The sequence below is a fragment of the Leuresthes tenuis genome, unplaced genomic scaffold (genome assembly GCF_036924035.1).
Source record: "Leuresthes tenuis unplaced genomic scaffold, fLeuTen1.0.hap1 SCAF_5, whole genome shotgun sequence".
NCBI classification, from domain to species: Eukaryota; Metazoa; Chordata; class Actinopteri; order Atheriniformes; family Atherinopsidae; genus Leuresthes; species Leuresthes tenuis.
The window spans coordinates 3377099-3393974 of NW_027325359.1; the positions used below are offsets into that span (position 1 = coordinate 3377099).

Below are 16876 nucleotides of genomic sequence, written 5' to 3' on the forward strand. Positions count from 1 at the left end.
ACATTTTCCAACTGGAGCTCTCAGACTGACTCAAATTTGCTAAAAATATTTTTTGAATTACTGCAACACTGCTGTTCTGTAAACGGCACACTGTATACTGTGCTCTATTTTTAATGGGAGGGAAGATATTTGACTGAGTTGTTGAACAGAAACAATAGTGCAGGGTATGAATCAGTGTTTTAAAAAAGCTCTGTTGACAGTTTATTATTGTCACCAGTTTAGCTAATGCATATAGAGAAGTTATTCTATTCTAGCACTCTGTGGATCATTGTTTCTATTTGAAAATCAACTTGTCACCCATGCTTGAATTACATGCCACTCACAATGAGACATTTGTTGGCTTGAGTTGTGTCACTTGCTAATGCCTCCGTTCTATGGGGAACCAACTGAACCAAAAGAAATCTAGTTTGAAACTGACGGAAAAAAAAAAAAGAAGCCTGTAAATAGTCCGATACGGTCACTTAAACTGCTCTGGGGCAGTAACGGATTGAAATCTGATGCAGAATTGACAACTTTTAGACCAGTATGTAAACAGTGTGAATTGTAATGGCTGCAGCTTATGTGGTAACTGTAACTTTGAAACTGTAACCTCACAATGATATGCTTACATGCATCAGAATTTGGCCTGGCCAATTTAATTTGGCCACCATCCTTCTCCCAGTATACACGCACTTAAGAGGCATCAAGTTATTGATTGAAGCATGTTGGAGCCCTGATGCTGTGGACTTAGTGAGAAACTTTTAAGACATTGGGGTAGAACGTTGTACGTGTAAATATTACCAAAATCCCAGCACAGATGTTGTCTTTAATTTAAGGGTTTAAGGCTATGAAATCATGATTTTATAAGAGCAGAGTGGCGTGCTTGTGACCGTGGGTAGACATACTCTTCATGGACTGATTTTCAGTTACAATTTCTGATGCATTTAGCATCAATTAAAAGAATAGAACACAAATGTGTGAATGAGAGCAGCTTCATTGGGAACAATTGCTGCATTAATATTAGGGTTATGCATTTTAAATAAAAATACTACTTAAAATCAAGAATTATTTGACCATTTTTGACAATCATCATACTTACTGGACATACAAACTGTGTCATATATCATTAGAAAATATAGAAAAAAGGTACCCCAGGTTCTTCGTTGTTACAGCACAGTGCAAAGCTGTGATAAACATAGGTTTCCCACTTCAGTTTAGTAGGGAAGAGTCAAGGTTCTCAGTGCATAATGGCAAGCTCCTAGCAACCTGAGACCAGCATAACTAAGGGATAGTTCAGTCACTGACAATAATTTATACAAAAAAGGAAGATTTAAGCCCTTTTTTTGCGTTAGACTGGATGTGACCTTTGGTTAACCTCTGGAAACCAAGGACAATAGTGTGATTATGACAGGTTCTTCCTCCTATTCCACTTTTAGAAGCTCATTATCAGAAGAGAAAGTAATAAAAAGTTGTATAGTCAGGGAAAAAAAACTTTGAATTGGTGCCGGAAAATCATGGATCATGTGTCATGAAAATGATATTTTACACTATATGTTATTAACTTTTCAGTTTGAATGCCTGATCTTAACAAAGTAGTTTGTAATGTGTAAAACAGCAACAACATAGTAACCAAAAGCACAAGGGAATCAATACTGAATCCTTAAATTATGTAAAAGTAAAGTTATGTGAGAATGTCAGTGGCTGAGACTCAACCATGGACTGTCATCATCTTTGTGGCTCCATTATTCATCACCTCTGACTTCTAAATGCAGAAATTGTTGCCTCTTAAAGGTCAAACAGTCATTTCATGACTATATCCTGAAATGTAATGTTGTTATGTTCCTTTATGGAGTTGTCTTCATGTCCAATGCGAATGTTTCACATTTTGCTTGGATCTACTCACTTTGGTCCTTTTGGTGTTCCAGACGTTTGTTTGCAACTTGAAGCTCTTTGTTTTGTATGGTCTATTCATAGCATAATGATTTGTTTGAGTGTCCACAGAAATAAGAGCTGTCAGATAAAAACCATTACAGGAGCGCACATAAGTGTATTTCCATGTCTTGTCAGCGAATTAGAGTAAAACTATTTCAAACTGTTGTTATAAAAGATACACAAAACAAGTTATAAAGCCAGTTTTAAATGATCTGATTGCTCAACACAGATAATGTCATATTGTGTCTAACTTAATTTACCCTTTTTAGCCATTTAATCTCATCTTCATTATTTAATAACAATGTTCACATATCAGTAGGCTCCAGGTTGAGCAGAGTGAGTTATTTCAGTAGAAAAAGGAAACTGGTCTCCCACAGCAAATTCATCTCATATTGATAATAGTCTATTCTCCTTTGCAACAAACTGTATTTATCATCTACTAGCTTAAGCTGATTGATATTAAATGCATTATGAGTTGTGTCAGTTGATGACATTTAGCAAGAAGAATTTTAATAAGAAAAAATGCAGCTGTGTTTATGTATAGTAAGTAAAATTTTATTTGAAACTTTAGCTAAGATACTTTAAAAGTTGAGGTATATTAGGGTCAAAACTTGGCTGAAATTGTTTTAATCTAAAATCGATCAGCTAATAAATATTTACTTTTTCATCTGATCTGTCAATCAGATGAACAGAAAAGTATTTAATGGCTTCAGCTCATCCTTTAATTATTCATCTGCATGTTTTTTTCACCATCTTCAGAACTATATTCATTCATTTTACAGCATTTCTTATACATTTTCATTATTTGTGTACATGCACACATAAATTAACCTGTGAAATCTCAAGCAGTCTGCCTCTCTGTACAGTTAGTGGGCAGCTACTCATATACAGGACAAGCAGAACATCAGAAAACAGCAACAAACACCCTCCGACCTGGTGTTGATATACTGATCTCAGATCATCACAGAACTTAATGCGTCAAACGGGCCGAAGCAACTTTCCGTATCAGCAAACTATATGGAGACAAACTGGGTAGGGGGAGATGTGGGTGTTATTTTTAGGAAGAATAAGCTCCCAGCTAATGATAGATTTGTCCATGTAAGGCAGTGTTTGGCCTGTTTGCATTTGGGCTGTTGAGCACTGGCATGATTGCCATAGTGAGGACGGAGGATATTGGGCTGTGTGTGTGTTTGCTCTTTGTTAATCATTTCAGGAGTACTGTGAAGCCAACAATCTAATGTCCACCAAATGTTTCAGCTGTGTCTCTAATGTGTCTTGTGTATTTTTATCTCCCCTGCAGTCCCACAGACAGAGATGCAGCCAGTGACGGAGACATCAGGTGAGCTCAGACATGCTAGCCCGTCTCCATGGATACACATCACCATTTAGAGCACAGCCGAGCAGCAGTGCTCGCTGTTATCCACTATCTATTCCCTCTTCTCACATACTTGCCCCTGACCCTTGGCTACATATTGACTTTACAAATACACACAGTCTCTAATGATCCCCAGATCATTTGTTAAAGGACTTGAGTCGTCTTAATGCAACTCCACCTTCTGAGGTCGTGGAGTCCCTGTGTCTCAGAGATTAAACAGCTCATTGAATTCAACCCATGTGTGAAACAAAAGACACATAAAGCAGTAACATTCAAACATGGCGAGATCATCCTGTTTGACAACTCTGTGTGTGTTGTAAAAATCTGGCAGGAAGAGAGGCGCTGTGGCCTACGCTTCCCAGAAACCCTGGCTGTTGAACGCCACTTTAGTGGAGAACATCACCTTTGAGATGCCAATGATCAAATCAAGGTAAGACCTCATAATCTCATATCTGTTCTGGTTTAAACCTCGCCGAGCTGTTGAGTGTTGCACACAGACTCATCGAGAGGCTGGGTCTTTATTGTCTGCGTTAACAGCAGTGAGATGACAGAAAATTAGACCTAGATAGAAAGTGGCACACATCAACAGTCTACGGCTTATTCAAACTCGTGTAGGTTGTCTGTTTAAAAACACCCTCAGGCTCCACAACCAAGAATACATTTAAAGAGCCTGATCCATCGCCATTTTTTGTATTTCAAGCTGTTTAGGACTCAGGTCTTTCCTGACTTCTTCAGGGGCTTTCTAACGTTGCACATCTTATATAAACAAAATTATTGTATAAGTCACTGAAGAAAAACCCCAAAACAAGCATAATATGACCTCAGACCTCCTATGCACATGCAAAAATATGCAAAAAGCTGATAAAGACAAGGACTGAGAGCGGAGAAAACTGACATTCTTCTTCTTATTTTTGTCTTATTTTCTATTGTGTTGGGTCCATTTTCTTATTGATGTGAGTGTGGTAAACTAGCTAACAATTATACTTTTTAGTGAGCTTCAAAAGAATCCTCCCTTTCACCAAAAAAGATTAGCTATTGTAAGTCTTTTGTATGAGACTAAATTGGTTTAACAGTGTATTCAATAAGTTGACAGGATAACAGGATATTTTAACTGCAAATATTCATCTTATCTCTTCATTTTGTGGTTGTGCAAATTAGGAGAGAACCATAAAAACCGATGTGTGGAGGCTCGGTTTATTAATTAGTGAATTTAATGTTGTTTGTTTGTCTTGGTGTTTTCTTCTTGACACCTGTGACCGTGACAGGCCCTTTTAATTATTGCTAAGTAATTATTATAATCTATTTACCGTGGAGTCAAGTTGTTAAACCAAAACAGAAAAAAACAGCCTTCCCTGTCCCTGTGGTCACTTCACTGCATCTGTGTTAATCAAGTTAAAGAAGGTAGTTGTTAACTTGACAGCAAAAACCCTTCAAGCCAGATTGTGTTTTTAACCTAAGGTGAGCAGTTCCACTTTAACTCAGTCCACAGCACACGATGCGCTCGCCTGTATAGCAAGATTCAAACTAAACATCATTATTATCACACACCGAAACACACACTCACAATTTTCATTACTGCAAAAAGCAAGTTTTCTGCAGGACTAATGACCATTTTTTTCCTTTCTTTTTTTTTCTTTCCTTTCTTTTTTTATTTATGAAATATTAATGTGCCGCTGTGCCTTATTGCTGTGGAAATGTTCTTTAAAATAGAGCCCACTGTCTCCTTACCTCCTTCCTCCTGTCATGCTGTTTATCTGGCAAAATCCAGATGGCCCATGTTTCCTTTTGGCTGCAGCAGGTGTTTCCATAACCTGCCCTGTTCACTGCACCCAAAGCTTTTATGTCTGAAATGTTTGCAGCAAGAGGTTCAATTATACTTAATTTTAAAAAAGTTTAAAACATATTCTTCAACTGCTCAACTTTCCAGTTGGTTAAGTCCTAATTCCTTAACCAACTAGCAACTGATTTTATTTAAGAAATAGTATCACATATCATAATTGATGAGATTTTATTGGATTATGAATGGGTTGCAAAGAACTGGACGAGGATGGTCTTAAACTAGGTTGTATAATTTGAAGTGCATCACAATGTCACTTGTTGTGGTTTGACACTAAATTAATAAAACTGAACTGAATATATTTGAATTGATTAAATTACTTAACACATTAGCATGCTGCAGTTTCTGTTGGCACGTTATTTTCCAGTACAGACTGTTGATTTAAAGTGTAGCTTTCTGGGGGTCATAGATGACAGTCTTTGCTTAAACACTGTGCTGCAACAGATTTAGCTGGTTGTTACATTTGAAGCAAAGCTATGACTGTGCACTTAAAGCATGGGCCACACCCTCAGTTATTTCTTAATACACTACTGATCTAAACTATTCATGTATATACAAACCATATTTCTGGGTTATATACATCTCAAGACTCCAGCAGTTAAAATATGTTATTTAATCATAAAATATGATTAAAATAACATGAATGGATGACTGATAGAGATCTCAAATATGTTCCTACATTTCTCTTCTTTTTCATTCGGTCTGTGATGTTGAAGTGAACTAGATTGACCTCCCTGGGCAAAACCTTTCAATGCTTTCATTTTGGTTTTATTCAGAGACTTTCACAAAATTGCATTTTTGATGCATAACAGCAGGGGACATGAGAGATCATTTGAATAATTGCGTTATTCTTGGTTAATGGCTGGCAAGAAAACAGTAAGCGGCGCCACTGTCTTCATCTGTATTCTGTGTCTGTTTGTGCCTGCTAGATACAAAGCTGTCATCGAAGCCTGTTCCCTTCAGCCTGATATCGACATCCTTCCACAGGGGGACCAGACAGAAATTGGGGAGCGGGTCAGTATCACAGCAATGTTTTTTCCCCCTATTTATCCTCCTTATCTGGCTGTCCTTCCCATGGTGGTTCACTATAATTCAGGATCATCTGTCATCATTACTGTGAAGCGAGGATTTGATTTTCCTGCGTGCCGGGAACTGGAGTGTCTTTGCTCCGCCAAAGGACAGTCATGTTGGATTTCTTCATTCACCACTAAAGCAGGAAACAAACCATGACCCACTTAATTTCTCAAGGAGCGAGTGCCACACGGGCAGTGTTTGCTAGGGCCATTGTGCTGCTCATTCTTCTTTGTCGTGAGATCTTGTCGTTTACATACTTTCCTGTCCCCTGGTGCAGGGCATCATCCTATCAGGGGGCCAGAAACAGCGAATCAGTGTGGCCAGAGCATTGTATCAGCAGACCAACGTGGTCTTTCTGGTGAGTCCACAAATACATTTACAAGTATTTATCAAAACCCAATAAATCTAATTAATTTATTAAGTAGTAACTTTGATTTTTCAGTATTCACTGTAAACCAAAGACAGTTTATATTTCTGATTCCCCTGCATGACAATAATAGCAACATGCTTCTTAAACTTCAAGCAGAACACATTGAAACTGTCAGACCCGGACAGATTGTACTGCCTGTCATTGAATAACAACAATTCTGTAATAAATGGTTGAAACTGATACATAAGATGTCTAGACAGAGAAAATGGGCCAGAGCACTTCTACTCTGATTGGAGGATAGCAATGCCTCCATTAATAGGAGAAGAGAGATTTCTGATTTCGTGCTAAAAACACCAAATGAGACAACATATTTCAGAACAATAGAGTAGATTTCTTCACAGTAGTCTTCCTGGAAATCAATGCTGAGGTTCATTGAAGTTGTTCTGAAAGCTCGCTCGGGTCCATTTTACATTTTATGTTGGTTTTCCCTTTAATTTGTCACCCAGTTTGAAAGCCTTATATGTTATTTATTCTCTTTACACGAGTATAAAAACGCTTTGAACTGACTCAGAAACCAGCAGTAGATTGATTAATGTTGTTGAATTATTGGAGCTTCTCATTTGTAAGCAAATAATTTGGAATATCTTAAAGTAAATCAAACTTATGTTTATTTATATATTTATATTGAGCAGTGTCGAGTGATAGATGTTAGTCCAAAACACATGCTGCTTTCACTGAGTCCAGCAGAGCTCCAGTGAAGTCCAGGGAGGACCAGACTGAGGACAAAAATGCTCAAAAATGCAAGTTTGCTTTGCAAAGACTTTACAGATAAACCAAAGTCTTCCTGAAGTAACATTTTATGGGCAAAGGGAACAAATTCAGCTGCTTGCTGTAGTAAAACATGGTGGAGGTTCTAACATTAGTGTCTAAATATAAAGCACAGTAGTTTATATTTAAAGGATACATGCAAAAATGGGGAAATAAAGGGTGGTGGTGAAAGTATCAAAGAACTAATGAAATTAGAGGATTACCGAGGCATTATTAGAGTGAAATCTGATCCCTGCAGGAAAAAACCTCAGTTTGAGGTGAAGGTCTTTCAGCCTGAGGCACAGATCCAACATTTGTGAAGTGCTATGATCTGCTTTTGCAAAAAGGATTCTTCCTGCAAACTTTAAAGTGATTCAACACATAGTAATAAACACATACCAGCAAAGAGGTGCAAGAAGCTGCTATTGTTGCCTAACTTTCAAGGATCAGTTGTCTCTGGAGTGCACTTATGTGAATAAAAGCCTTTTTTGTGGGGTTCTATAACTTAGATATTGTCTCAAAATATTCAGATTTTTACAGAATTGATTAAAAGGATGATCCTGACCAGGACTTTAGGGCAGAGGTGAAACGGTCACGTTTGATGGTTATGATTTAGAGTTATCACTCTTTCTGTGTATTATCAGGAGAGTCCTTTGGGTTAAGAAGGTGTTTTTCTCCAAGATAGAACTTTTTGAAGCAGTGAATATATGAAGACATTACAAACTTCAAACTTGTTCTGTTTTTCTTTTGTTTTCTTGTGTTTTTAAATGTCTATTTATATACTTTTAGGATGACCCCTTTTCTGCCTTAGACATCCACCTGAGTGACCATCTGATGCAGGACGGCATCCTGAAGCTGCTGAGAGAGGAAAAGAGGATGGTGGTGTTGGTCACACACAAACTTCAGTATCTACCACACGCAGACTGGGTAAGATCTAAATGTGTAACACTTTAACAGTCGCAGCAGGGAGTCTTTTTTTCGTAATGCTGCTTCATCATTTAGAATTAAAACATTTTGTTACTGCCTATTCTCGGCTCGTTTTCTTTTCTGTCTCGGCTAAGCACAGACTGCATCTCTTTCCTCCACTTGTGTGTTCGTTATCAGATTATTGCCATGAAAGATGGCACCATTCAGGCTGAAGGGACTCTGAAGGACATCCAGAACTCTGACCCTCAACTCTTCGAGCAGTGGAAAACCCTGATGCACAGAGAGGACCAAGAGTTTGAGACGGTGATTAATGAACACTCATGCAAAGTGTTAATGAGCTTTTAATGGTACATCTGATCAGAGTTTGCTTTGCTTAACTTTAGTTTTTGGATTCATGTTAGGCGTGCATGATCCAGCACAGTTCTGTTTGAGAGTTAAATTACATGAGTGCTTGCTTAATAGATTGTAATCTTTACTATTTTGGAAAAAAACTAATCTCACTGATCATTCCTTCATCCCTCTCCAGGAGAAGGTGGAAGCGAGTATGACTGATCTGGAAAGGAAAAACCTGCGGAGGACCATGTACTCCAGAGAGGCAGTGAGAACTGAGGAGGATGAGGAAGGTGAGAGTAGACAGGGCTGAAAATTTGGTCTAAATGTGTGCATTACCACGGTCGCTGCTTCTCTGATTTCAGTATGGGTGACACGCACACAGGATGTCATTTCCCCTTCACCTGCTGCGTTTCTGGAGAAGCAGCATCTGTTACATTAAAGCTTAAACTCGTCAAGCTTATTTTTAGTGTTTCCACTCTGTGTAATGACTGCAGGGATTTCAGTGAGTCCAGATACTCTTGACTTTGTTTCAACTTGCCTATTTATGCAAACGTTGGAAGGTGGTTAAGTACCCTGCACCGTCCTGCTTGCTCTTTTCGGTCTTTTCTCTTTTGACTTTCTAAGCGATCAGACTCATCACCACACTCCATCCAGCAGCCTCCTGCCGTGGTTATACACCTAATATGATCCTTTTTTATGTGAAATGAAATCATAGTTTTACCTGTGCTCTGTGTTGTCTCCCGTGTGCTGGTGGCACCCCGGGGTGGTCTTATGAGATGGCTCCAGCACCAGGTGCTGCCCTCGTGTTCACTCGAACAGGTGTGGTCAGACAGCATGGTGTGAAAAGAAAAGAAAAAGCAGAATAAATGTCTTTGTGGCATTGTGACGCTGCTAGTAAATTGCAGTAAATCTCATCACCCATTTAGTCACTTGTTTCCATCACTTTTTCCCCTGAACATTTCTCGCTCCTGCTTCTGAAAGGCTACCTGATGCAAGCATGATTGTAGGTGATGGTTGTAGTTGACTTTTTAGCCCCGCCAGTCATTAACTCCTTTTCTTTTCCTCCTCTATCCTCCTGCTTCTTCTCTGCCTCCAGCATGTCTGAGCCTACCAGACGCTCACATGCAGCCTCACACGCCAAAGCTTGCTGCATGATGCAATGTGTTATATTTCCCGGAGATCAGGCATGGGGAGGAGGTCAGAGGTCATTCACATTAACTTCCCACCCCTCACGAGAATGAGCGTCTGCTTTGAGTTGTACAGCCGAGCTATTGTAGTCTGTATAATTGTCTTCTTTGGAACACTTGTTTTCTTCTTCTCTGTCCAGTACTTGTAATAGTTTGTCAGACTGATGAGGAGGAAAATATCTTAGAGATGTGACCAAAAAGGATAAAGAAAAATTTGATTATAACAAGGAAAAGTAAGAGTAGAAACATCTGAAGAGATCTGTCAGAGAGTGTGTAAGCAGTGAGTTATATCAGCTGACAGCTCAGGTAAATACAGAAATAAACACTTCAGGGTCAAGGTGAAGCAAATCTCACCCTGTTTAACATTTAGTCTCATCCATGTTTTGATCTCAGAGGAATCAGTGGAAAGCGAAGACGATGACAACATGTCACAGGTGATGCGTCAGCGAGCCACCATCCCCTGGCGTTCCTGCAGCACCTACCTGTCCTCTGCCGGGCTCCTCCTCCTCACCCTGCTCCTCCTCTCACAGCTCCTTAAGCACTCCCTCATGGTTGCCATCGACTACTGGCTGGCGCACTGGACGTCGCACGTCATTGCGGCCAAGTTAGATGCAACGGCTCACAACTGTACCCTTGTAAAGGTGAGAGGCTTAACGGCTTTTTTTTTAACGAGATGATTCATGATTTTCTGTCCAAACAGCTCTTTTGTTCCTGTTTCCATCAATCAATAGTTTTTTCAGCCAAATACCAAACGACTGCTTAACTCATCCCAGTTGTGAGGACTGACGTGTGAGTGTGAGTTCACACTGTTGTCTTCATGCAACAACTCATCTCTCGCAAGATTTCGAGAATTTTACACTTCAGTCATTCAGCAAGACTTCTGTTACATGTTAGATGCACATCTATCTGAATAGGAATCCACAATGTTGTCAGATTTAACAATATGAGCTTGTATGTTGTAAAAACAAGAGGAGAACAGCTCCCATTTGGATTTTTTGCAACCATTCAATGTCGAACCATTCCAAACATTTTTGTCACTACTGACTGCTTAGGAAGTGTAAAGATAGCAGATCTTCTTTTAGGGAAATCATCTCAACCTTTCTTTCTCTTCTTTTGTTCTTTTAAATTTTTTCTTTAACTGATGAATCTCAGTTCAGCAGAACTGACCTAAACCACAAACACCGGCATGTCAACTCCAGGTGGAGCGTTCACCCTCATCCTAAAGCAGCAGCTACCACAGCTTATCTGTAGAAAGCAGCATTTAAAACAGATGCATTTTATAAAAGGATGTTTGGACAAGAGCACAAAAGAGGACTGAGCTTAAGGATAAATGTAAAAGTGCAGTGCTTAAATCTATGTGGATGCACAATTGAACAACAGGAGTAAACTCAGAATTTCTTAAATGAGAGTAAAACATCACAGCTGATACGACTTAAAGCTGATGTGCATGAGATTTGCTATTTATATATATTTCCTTGAACTATATTCTGCTATAAACAGGACTCACTCGGTGCCCTCATCTTTGATATGGTTGCTAAGCACATACATAGAAAACAGATGCACATTCAGAGAAAGCTGATAAACACATATGCTTCAGTATAAATATGGTACAGTACACAGGGCACCGTCATTTATAGTCATAGGTCACACCGGCTGTTGGTAGGATTTCGCGCTCCGGGGCCAGTAAAGCAACGCATTTATCAATAGTAATTTATGTGTGTGTCTTTGCCCTGTGTGTGTGTGTGTTTGTTCTGTAAAGTGAAATGCGAGATCATATTTCATGCGGTCATGTGAAAGCCATAAAGTCAGCTGGAGATGAGGGCAGCAGTCTGAAAGGCACTGCAGAACACAAGCACAGCGGTCATATTTTACACACACACTGCAAACACAACTAAGTGTGCATAGATTGTCGCTCATCTTGTTTGGCTGAGCTTCAGAGTCCTTCCATCAGGTTTATCTTATCTGTGCTGTGGACAAATCCATGTGGGGACACTCAGAAGTCCTGTTTGGTCATCAAACACACACTTCATATAAATGTCACACAACTGTGTGACAGCACAGCCGGACAAGGTAAAACTGCTGAATCACTTCACTGTTAACACACTTACAATGGACCATTAATTAGTTTTATGTTATCTGATACTGAAAAGCAAAGAACCAGATCGCAGGATTTTCTTCAATTGTGATGAACAACAAGGAGGTCTTTTTTTTTTATTGATTTAACTGATATTTTATTTAAAATGGGTAATAAAAAGGTAATTCTTGCTACTGCTGGCTTGGCTTTGATAGTCCCTTAAAAGAGTTAAATTTCTCTCAAATGTTACTCCATTACTACATGTAAGAATGGTTCAGTCCTTAATATTGTTATTATTATCCTTTTACTGTAATCCACGTGCAAGAAGACCTGTCATCTTTCTATTTTTTACCTGATTACTTTGCCTGATGTCTAAAATGTAATGTGATCTAAAGAATTTCTTGCTGAAGTGCCATGATTGAATTAGAACATTACAGACATTATGGACAAATTTATGCCGACAAAAAAAAGCTTGAAACAGAAACACATGAAGCAAAGTGAAAAGAGTGATGAGTTAAACTTGAAAACTGGACACCAGCAGAACATCATGAGCGCTGCCTTTTTGTGTTTGTTCTAAAGTTGCCAGCTCAGCTTTGAGAGCTTCACTGGCTTTAAACAAGTCCGACAGCTAATCTTTAACCAGCCTCAGAGTAATTATGCTTATAATTACAGTACAAGCAAACTAAGTGGTACCTCCTGAAACACACACACACAAAGTGTTGCAGCCATGTCCTTAAAAAACCCTGTTTCTCTGTGTGCTGTAGGACTGTGGATTCAGTCACTCGTGGTATCTCTCTGTGTTCAGCATGCTGTGCTGCCTGGGCATCGTCCTCTGCCTCGCCACCTCCGTGGCTGTGGAGTGGACAGGCCTCAGAGTGGCCAAAGGGCTCCACCACAACCTGCTCAATAAGATCATACTGGCCCCCATGAGGTACGTCGCTCAGTTTGAGAGTGTGTGCTGCCTCATGACAGGTGAAAACAGGAAGTGAGAAAGAAGCTAGCTGGCTGATGTTCTCTCTGAGTGCGAGAGCTTAAATACATAATTTACATGAGGACACAGTTAAAAGCAGCGTGCTTTAGCTTCATTACTCACAGCACCATCTGCTTTCCTCACACAAACCCACGAGGCAACACTTGCCTGAACAAGCACATAACAGATTATCATGAAAATAAACAGATATATTTCAGATGAAAAAATTCTAACTGAACCAGCTGCTTCCAAAGAGTTTGCGTTCAGAATTAGTTTAATATCGTTGTTTCATTGTGTAAAGTAAATCTCTGAAATGTACAAATGCACAGAGAATATAATCCAGAAGATAAATAAATCTTTAAATGAAATAATTGATCAGATTAAGATTCATCATATAACCAAAGAATAGATTGAATAAACCTTGAATTACAAACTAGAATAAAACTAGAATAAAACTAATTAGTGACGAATGTTCATCATAGTAATTAATTTGATTTGCAGTTACAGTTGAGCATGTTGTGCTTCTTTTAAATGAAGTTAACAGTTTTAGATTTGCCTTTTTTTTCTTCGCTGCTCCAGGCTGTTTGAGACGACCCCTCTCGGCAGCATCCTGAACAGGTTTTCCACAGATACAAACACCATCGACCAGCACATCCCCACCACCTTGGAGTGCCTCTCCCGCTCCACACTGCTGTGCGTGTCTGCTTTGGGTGTCATCACCTACGTGACACCCGTCTTTCTCATCGCCCTCCTTCCACTGGCTGTCGCCTGCTACTTCATCCAGAAATACTTCCGAATGGCCTCCAGGTGAGTTGGGCAGGACAGAGGCATGACTATTTCAGACATACTGATGGGTTTGTTGCTTTTATAAGATCATGAACTGGGCCCAGTGGGACGGAGAATTCTTACTTGGTTCAAATTGAATCAACAAAATTGTGTTTACTGTTCTTAAAAGATGTCCTGAAAGACTGATATAAGAATGCATTTTTACATCTTCCTGTTGTGTGACACGGTATATTGTCAGACCCTGATCTTATTTTGTTTTCTTATAGATTAAAGTCCCTATTCCCCCAATCTTATACTGGGTGTGATTTGAGCATTGCTTCAGGTGATATTTTTCTGTTTCAGGGACCTGCAGCAGTTGGAGGACGGCACCCAACTCCCTTTACTTTCACACTTCTCTGAGACAGTGGAGGGTCTCACCACTATAAGAGCCCTCAGGTAATAACTGACACATTTTTGGCTTGTAAAGGGAAGTTGTAAGCAGTACACGTAAGGCTGAATGACCAGAACCAGATTTATTTATTTTTTGTTCTCCATAAATTGTTTGTCTGTGTTTTTTGGTCTATCTGTTGGAGCAGCTGTACCATGAGTCAGCTTTATCTGATAATGTGGTATTTATGCATACAAAGGATGTATTGTGGATTATAGAATTGCTCTCAAAATAATCAGTAAATTAAGCTGATGACACATTGCCGACATATAGAGGATGCTGACTTTTTCATGAAAGAACTTGATACATTTGAAATCTGTTGAACCACAGAGGTTTTAGGGCCACTGTCCAAAAACCATCAGTTGTACTGGACCTGGGGATTTTCCCATTGGCTTCATTTAACAGAACTTGTGACATCCTTTTTTTTCATACAGTCAAACTTATACAAACTTTTAACAGGAAGGCAATGTGTCTAAGAAAAACACGACTCCATTGTGTAGGACCCTGGATTTTTGCTGTAAAAATATGGTCTGCTGCAGCAACTGAGTTCTCTCTCTTTTAGAAAGGCACCTCTTTGAGTTAATTTCAAGGAAAGTAAAAATTATGACTGAGGGAGAGATTCAAGTCTGTAATGCACTTTCAAACACAAACAAGCAAAGCCTCTGGTACATATGTTTGACTTTCAGATTAGTTTAGATATATGCTTGTCCTTCTTACAGATCTTTTTTTTGCTCTTGATATACGAGTAGTTTAAGTTTAAGAGCACTTTTTCAAATATTGGATTTTACTTTCAGAGGCTCAGTCCTGAAACTCAATCATCCTCCTGATGAGATTTCTATTTTTGTCATTGACATTGAGTCGGGCAGAAGGGAAAAGTTGCTGTCAGGTGAACAGTAAACACACAAGCAGTACATTTTAATCTAATTTCTCTCCCTTGGCAGGTACGAGCCGAGATTCAGGCAGAGGCTGCTCCAGTTCACTGATGCCAACAACATCGCCTCACTGTTCCTCACGGCAGCCAACCGTTGGCTGGAAGTCCGTATGGTAATGCCCCATCTGCTGTTCAGATCTATCAAATTCAGCTCAGTTCTGCTTCACTGTGTGACACATGTCTGGTTCACATTCATGTAGACGTTGTTGGGTAACTGCTCCCTCTGTTGGGTTATTGAAATATTGAATATCAGATTCTCTTATTGACACAATCTGCAGGCTTCATGTCATGTTTTATGTATCGGCTGCTGCTCACTCCTCCTTGGGTTACACATCAGCAAGGTTACAAACCTTGAGCTGTTTGTGAATGGATAGAGACGTGTTCTTATCTATTTGCTGTAATGGTGAAATCTTGCAGGAGTACGTCGGAGCCTGTGTGGTGTTGGTGGCAGCTGTGGCCTCCATCACAAACTCTCTCTATAACCAGCTGTCACCTGGTCTGGTGGGGCTCGGACTTACGTATGCTCTCATGGTGAGTGTAGACGTGTTTTATTGCTTATCAAAGTTTTTAGGTTTATCTGAACTTTGTGCATCCATACCAAACATATTAAAGGAGCTCTTCTTCATTTAGATTAATAATAATCGTACCAAATATTAATCAGCACACATCCCTTTTTTCTGTATAACACTGATGATAAACAAAACAAAAAGTTACTGTGAGGAGTTAAACATGTTGAAAATGTAATCATCTCCGAAAGACAGAAGGTTTAAAGACCACTGTTTTCACCATTTTAATCAAGATTAATGTATTATCTATGTTTTGAATACTTTTCTATTGCAAAAGTGGAAAGGAGCACTTTGCAAAAGTTTGGACACTCATTGAGATCGTGAGTTAAGGAAAAGGTTTGCTCACAGTGTTTGTTAGGAAATACCAGCTGATGCAAATTTCAAAGCCTCACATTCTCAAAACTAATACAATTGGACACAAAGCAGGAAATTGCTGTTTCCTCAATTTGCAGTGTAATGAAGAAACTACAGTAAACAGGAACTGTTTAGGTCAATTTTAAGTTTGGAAGACCAAGACGGCTTCCTAAGAGCTGAATCCTATCACACTTGGAGACCTGCTGGAAGATTTTCAGACTCTGTAGCTGCACCTGCCCAATGAAGGTCAGTGGAAGAAAACCTTTCATTTTAGGTTTGCAAAAAAAAAAATCCAAAGAAGCCTGAAGCATTAAAAAACAAAGGCCTGGCGTATGATGAAGCTAAAATAGAATAAATTGGCTCCAATGAGCAGAGGTAAATGTGCAAAGAAAGGATTGTAGAATGCACCTCTCCAGCTGTTCAGCCCTGGATTGATGATGGCTTGGGCTCGTTTTGCTGCCAGCTGCATACGGATGATGTCACTGGGAGGAGTAAAACTGTGGAGGCAAACATCACACCATCTGTTAAAAAGATAAAGATGAAAAGAGGTTGACTTTTATGACAGGATAATGATCCTAAACACTCTTGAAAATCCACGATGGACTACCTGAAAAGGTGCAAGCTGGCAGCTTTGGTGTGACTCTCATAGTACCTCAACCTAAACATCAGAAAAATGTCTGCATCGACTTCTCTATGAAAAAACCCCAAAAACACTGGCTACCAAATACATTCACAAGCTTCAACAGTTGCTTTGGTGGGTGTTGCTAATAACTGACCTGCAAGATGCCAAAACCTTTGCATAAAACTTTTTCTAATCTGATATTAAAATAAATTATAATAAGAAATATGGAAGCTGTGCTGCGATTAATCACTTGACAGAACTAATTATGCTGTTAAGTAATTCAGTTTTTAATCCCAGTTAACTGCATGACTCTTTGTAGTTAATG

General features: G+C 39.3%; 1 protein-coding gene across 1 annotated transcript in view; it reads left to right on the forward strand.

Annotated features, from left to right (window-relative positions):
• Nucleotides 1-16876, forward strand: part of abcc8 (ATP-binding cassette, sub-family C (CFTR/MRP), member 8) — a 56038-nt gene that overhangs the window by 33660 nt on the left and 5502 nt on the right. Inside the window, exons 19-31 of the mRNA XM_072385497.1 lie at nucleotides 3212-3250; nucleotides 3618-3716; nucleotides 6053-6137; nucleotides 6475-6555; nucleotides 8164-8301; nucleotides 8479-8604; nucleotides 8828-8924; nucleotides 10215-10462; nucleotides 12660-12826; nucleotides 13445-13672; nucleotides 13994-14086; nucleotides 15020-15122; nucleotides 15427-15540. Coding sequence (XP_072241598.1) covers nucleotides 3212-3250; nucleotides 3618-3716; nucleotides 6053-6137; nucleotides 6475-6555; nucleotides 8164-8301; nucleotides 8479-8604; nucleotides 8828-8924; nucleotides 10215-10462; nucleotides 12660-12826; nucleotides 13445-13672; nucleotides 13994-14086; nucleotides 15020-15122; nucleotides 15427-15540 — 1618 coding nt within the window. The remainder of the gene's footprint in view (nucleotides 1-3211; nucleotides 3251-3617; nucleotides 3717-6052; nucleotides 6138-6474; nucleotides 6556-8163; nucleotides 8302-8478; nucleotides 8605-8827; nucleotides 8925-10214; nucleotides 10463-12659; nucleotides 12827-13444; nucleotides 13673-13993; nucleotides 14087-15019; nucleotides 15123-15426; nucleotides 15541-16876) is intronic.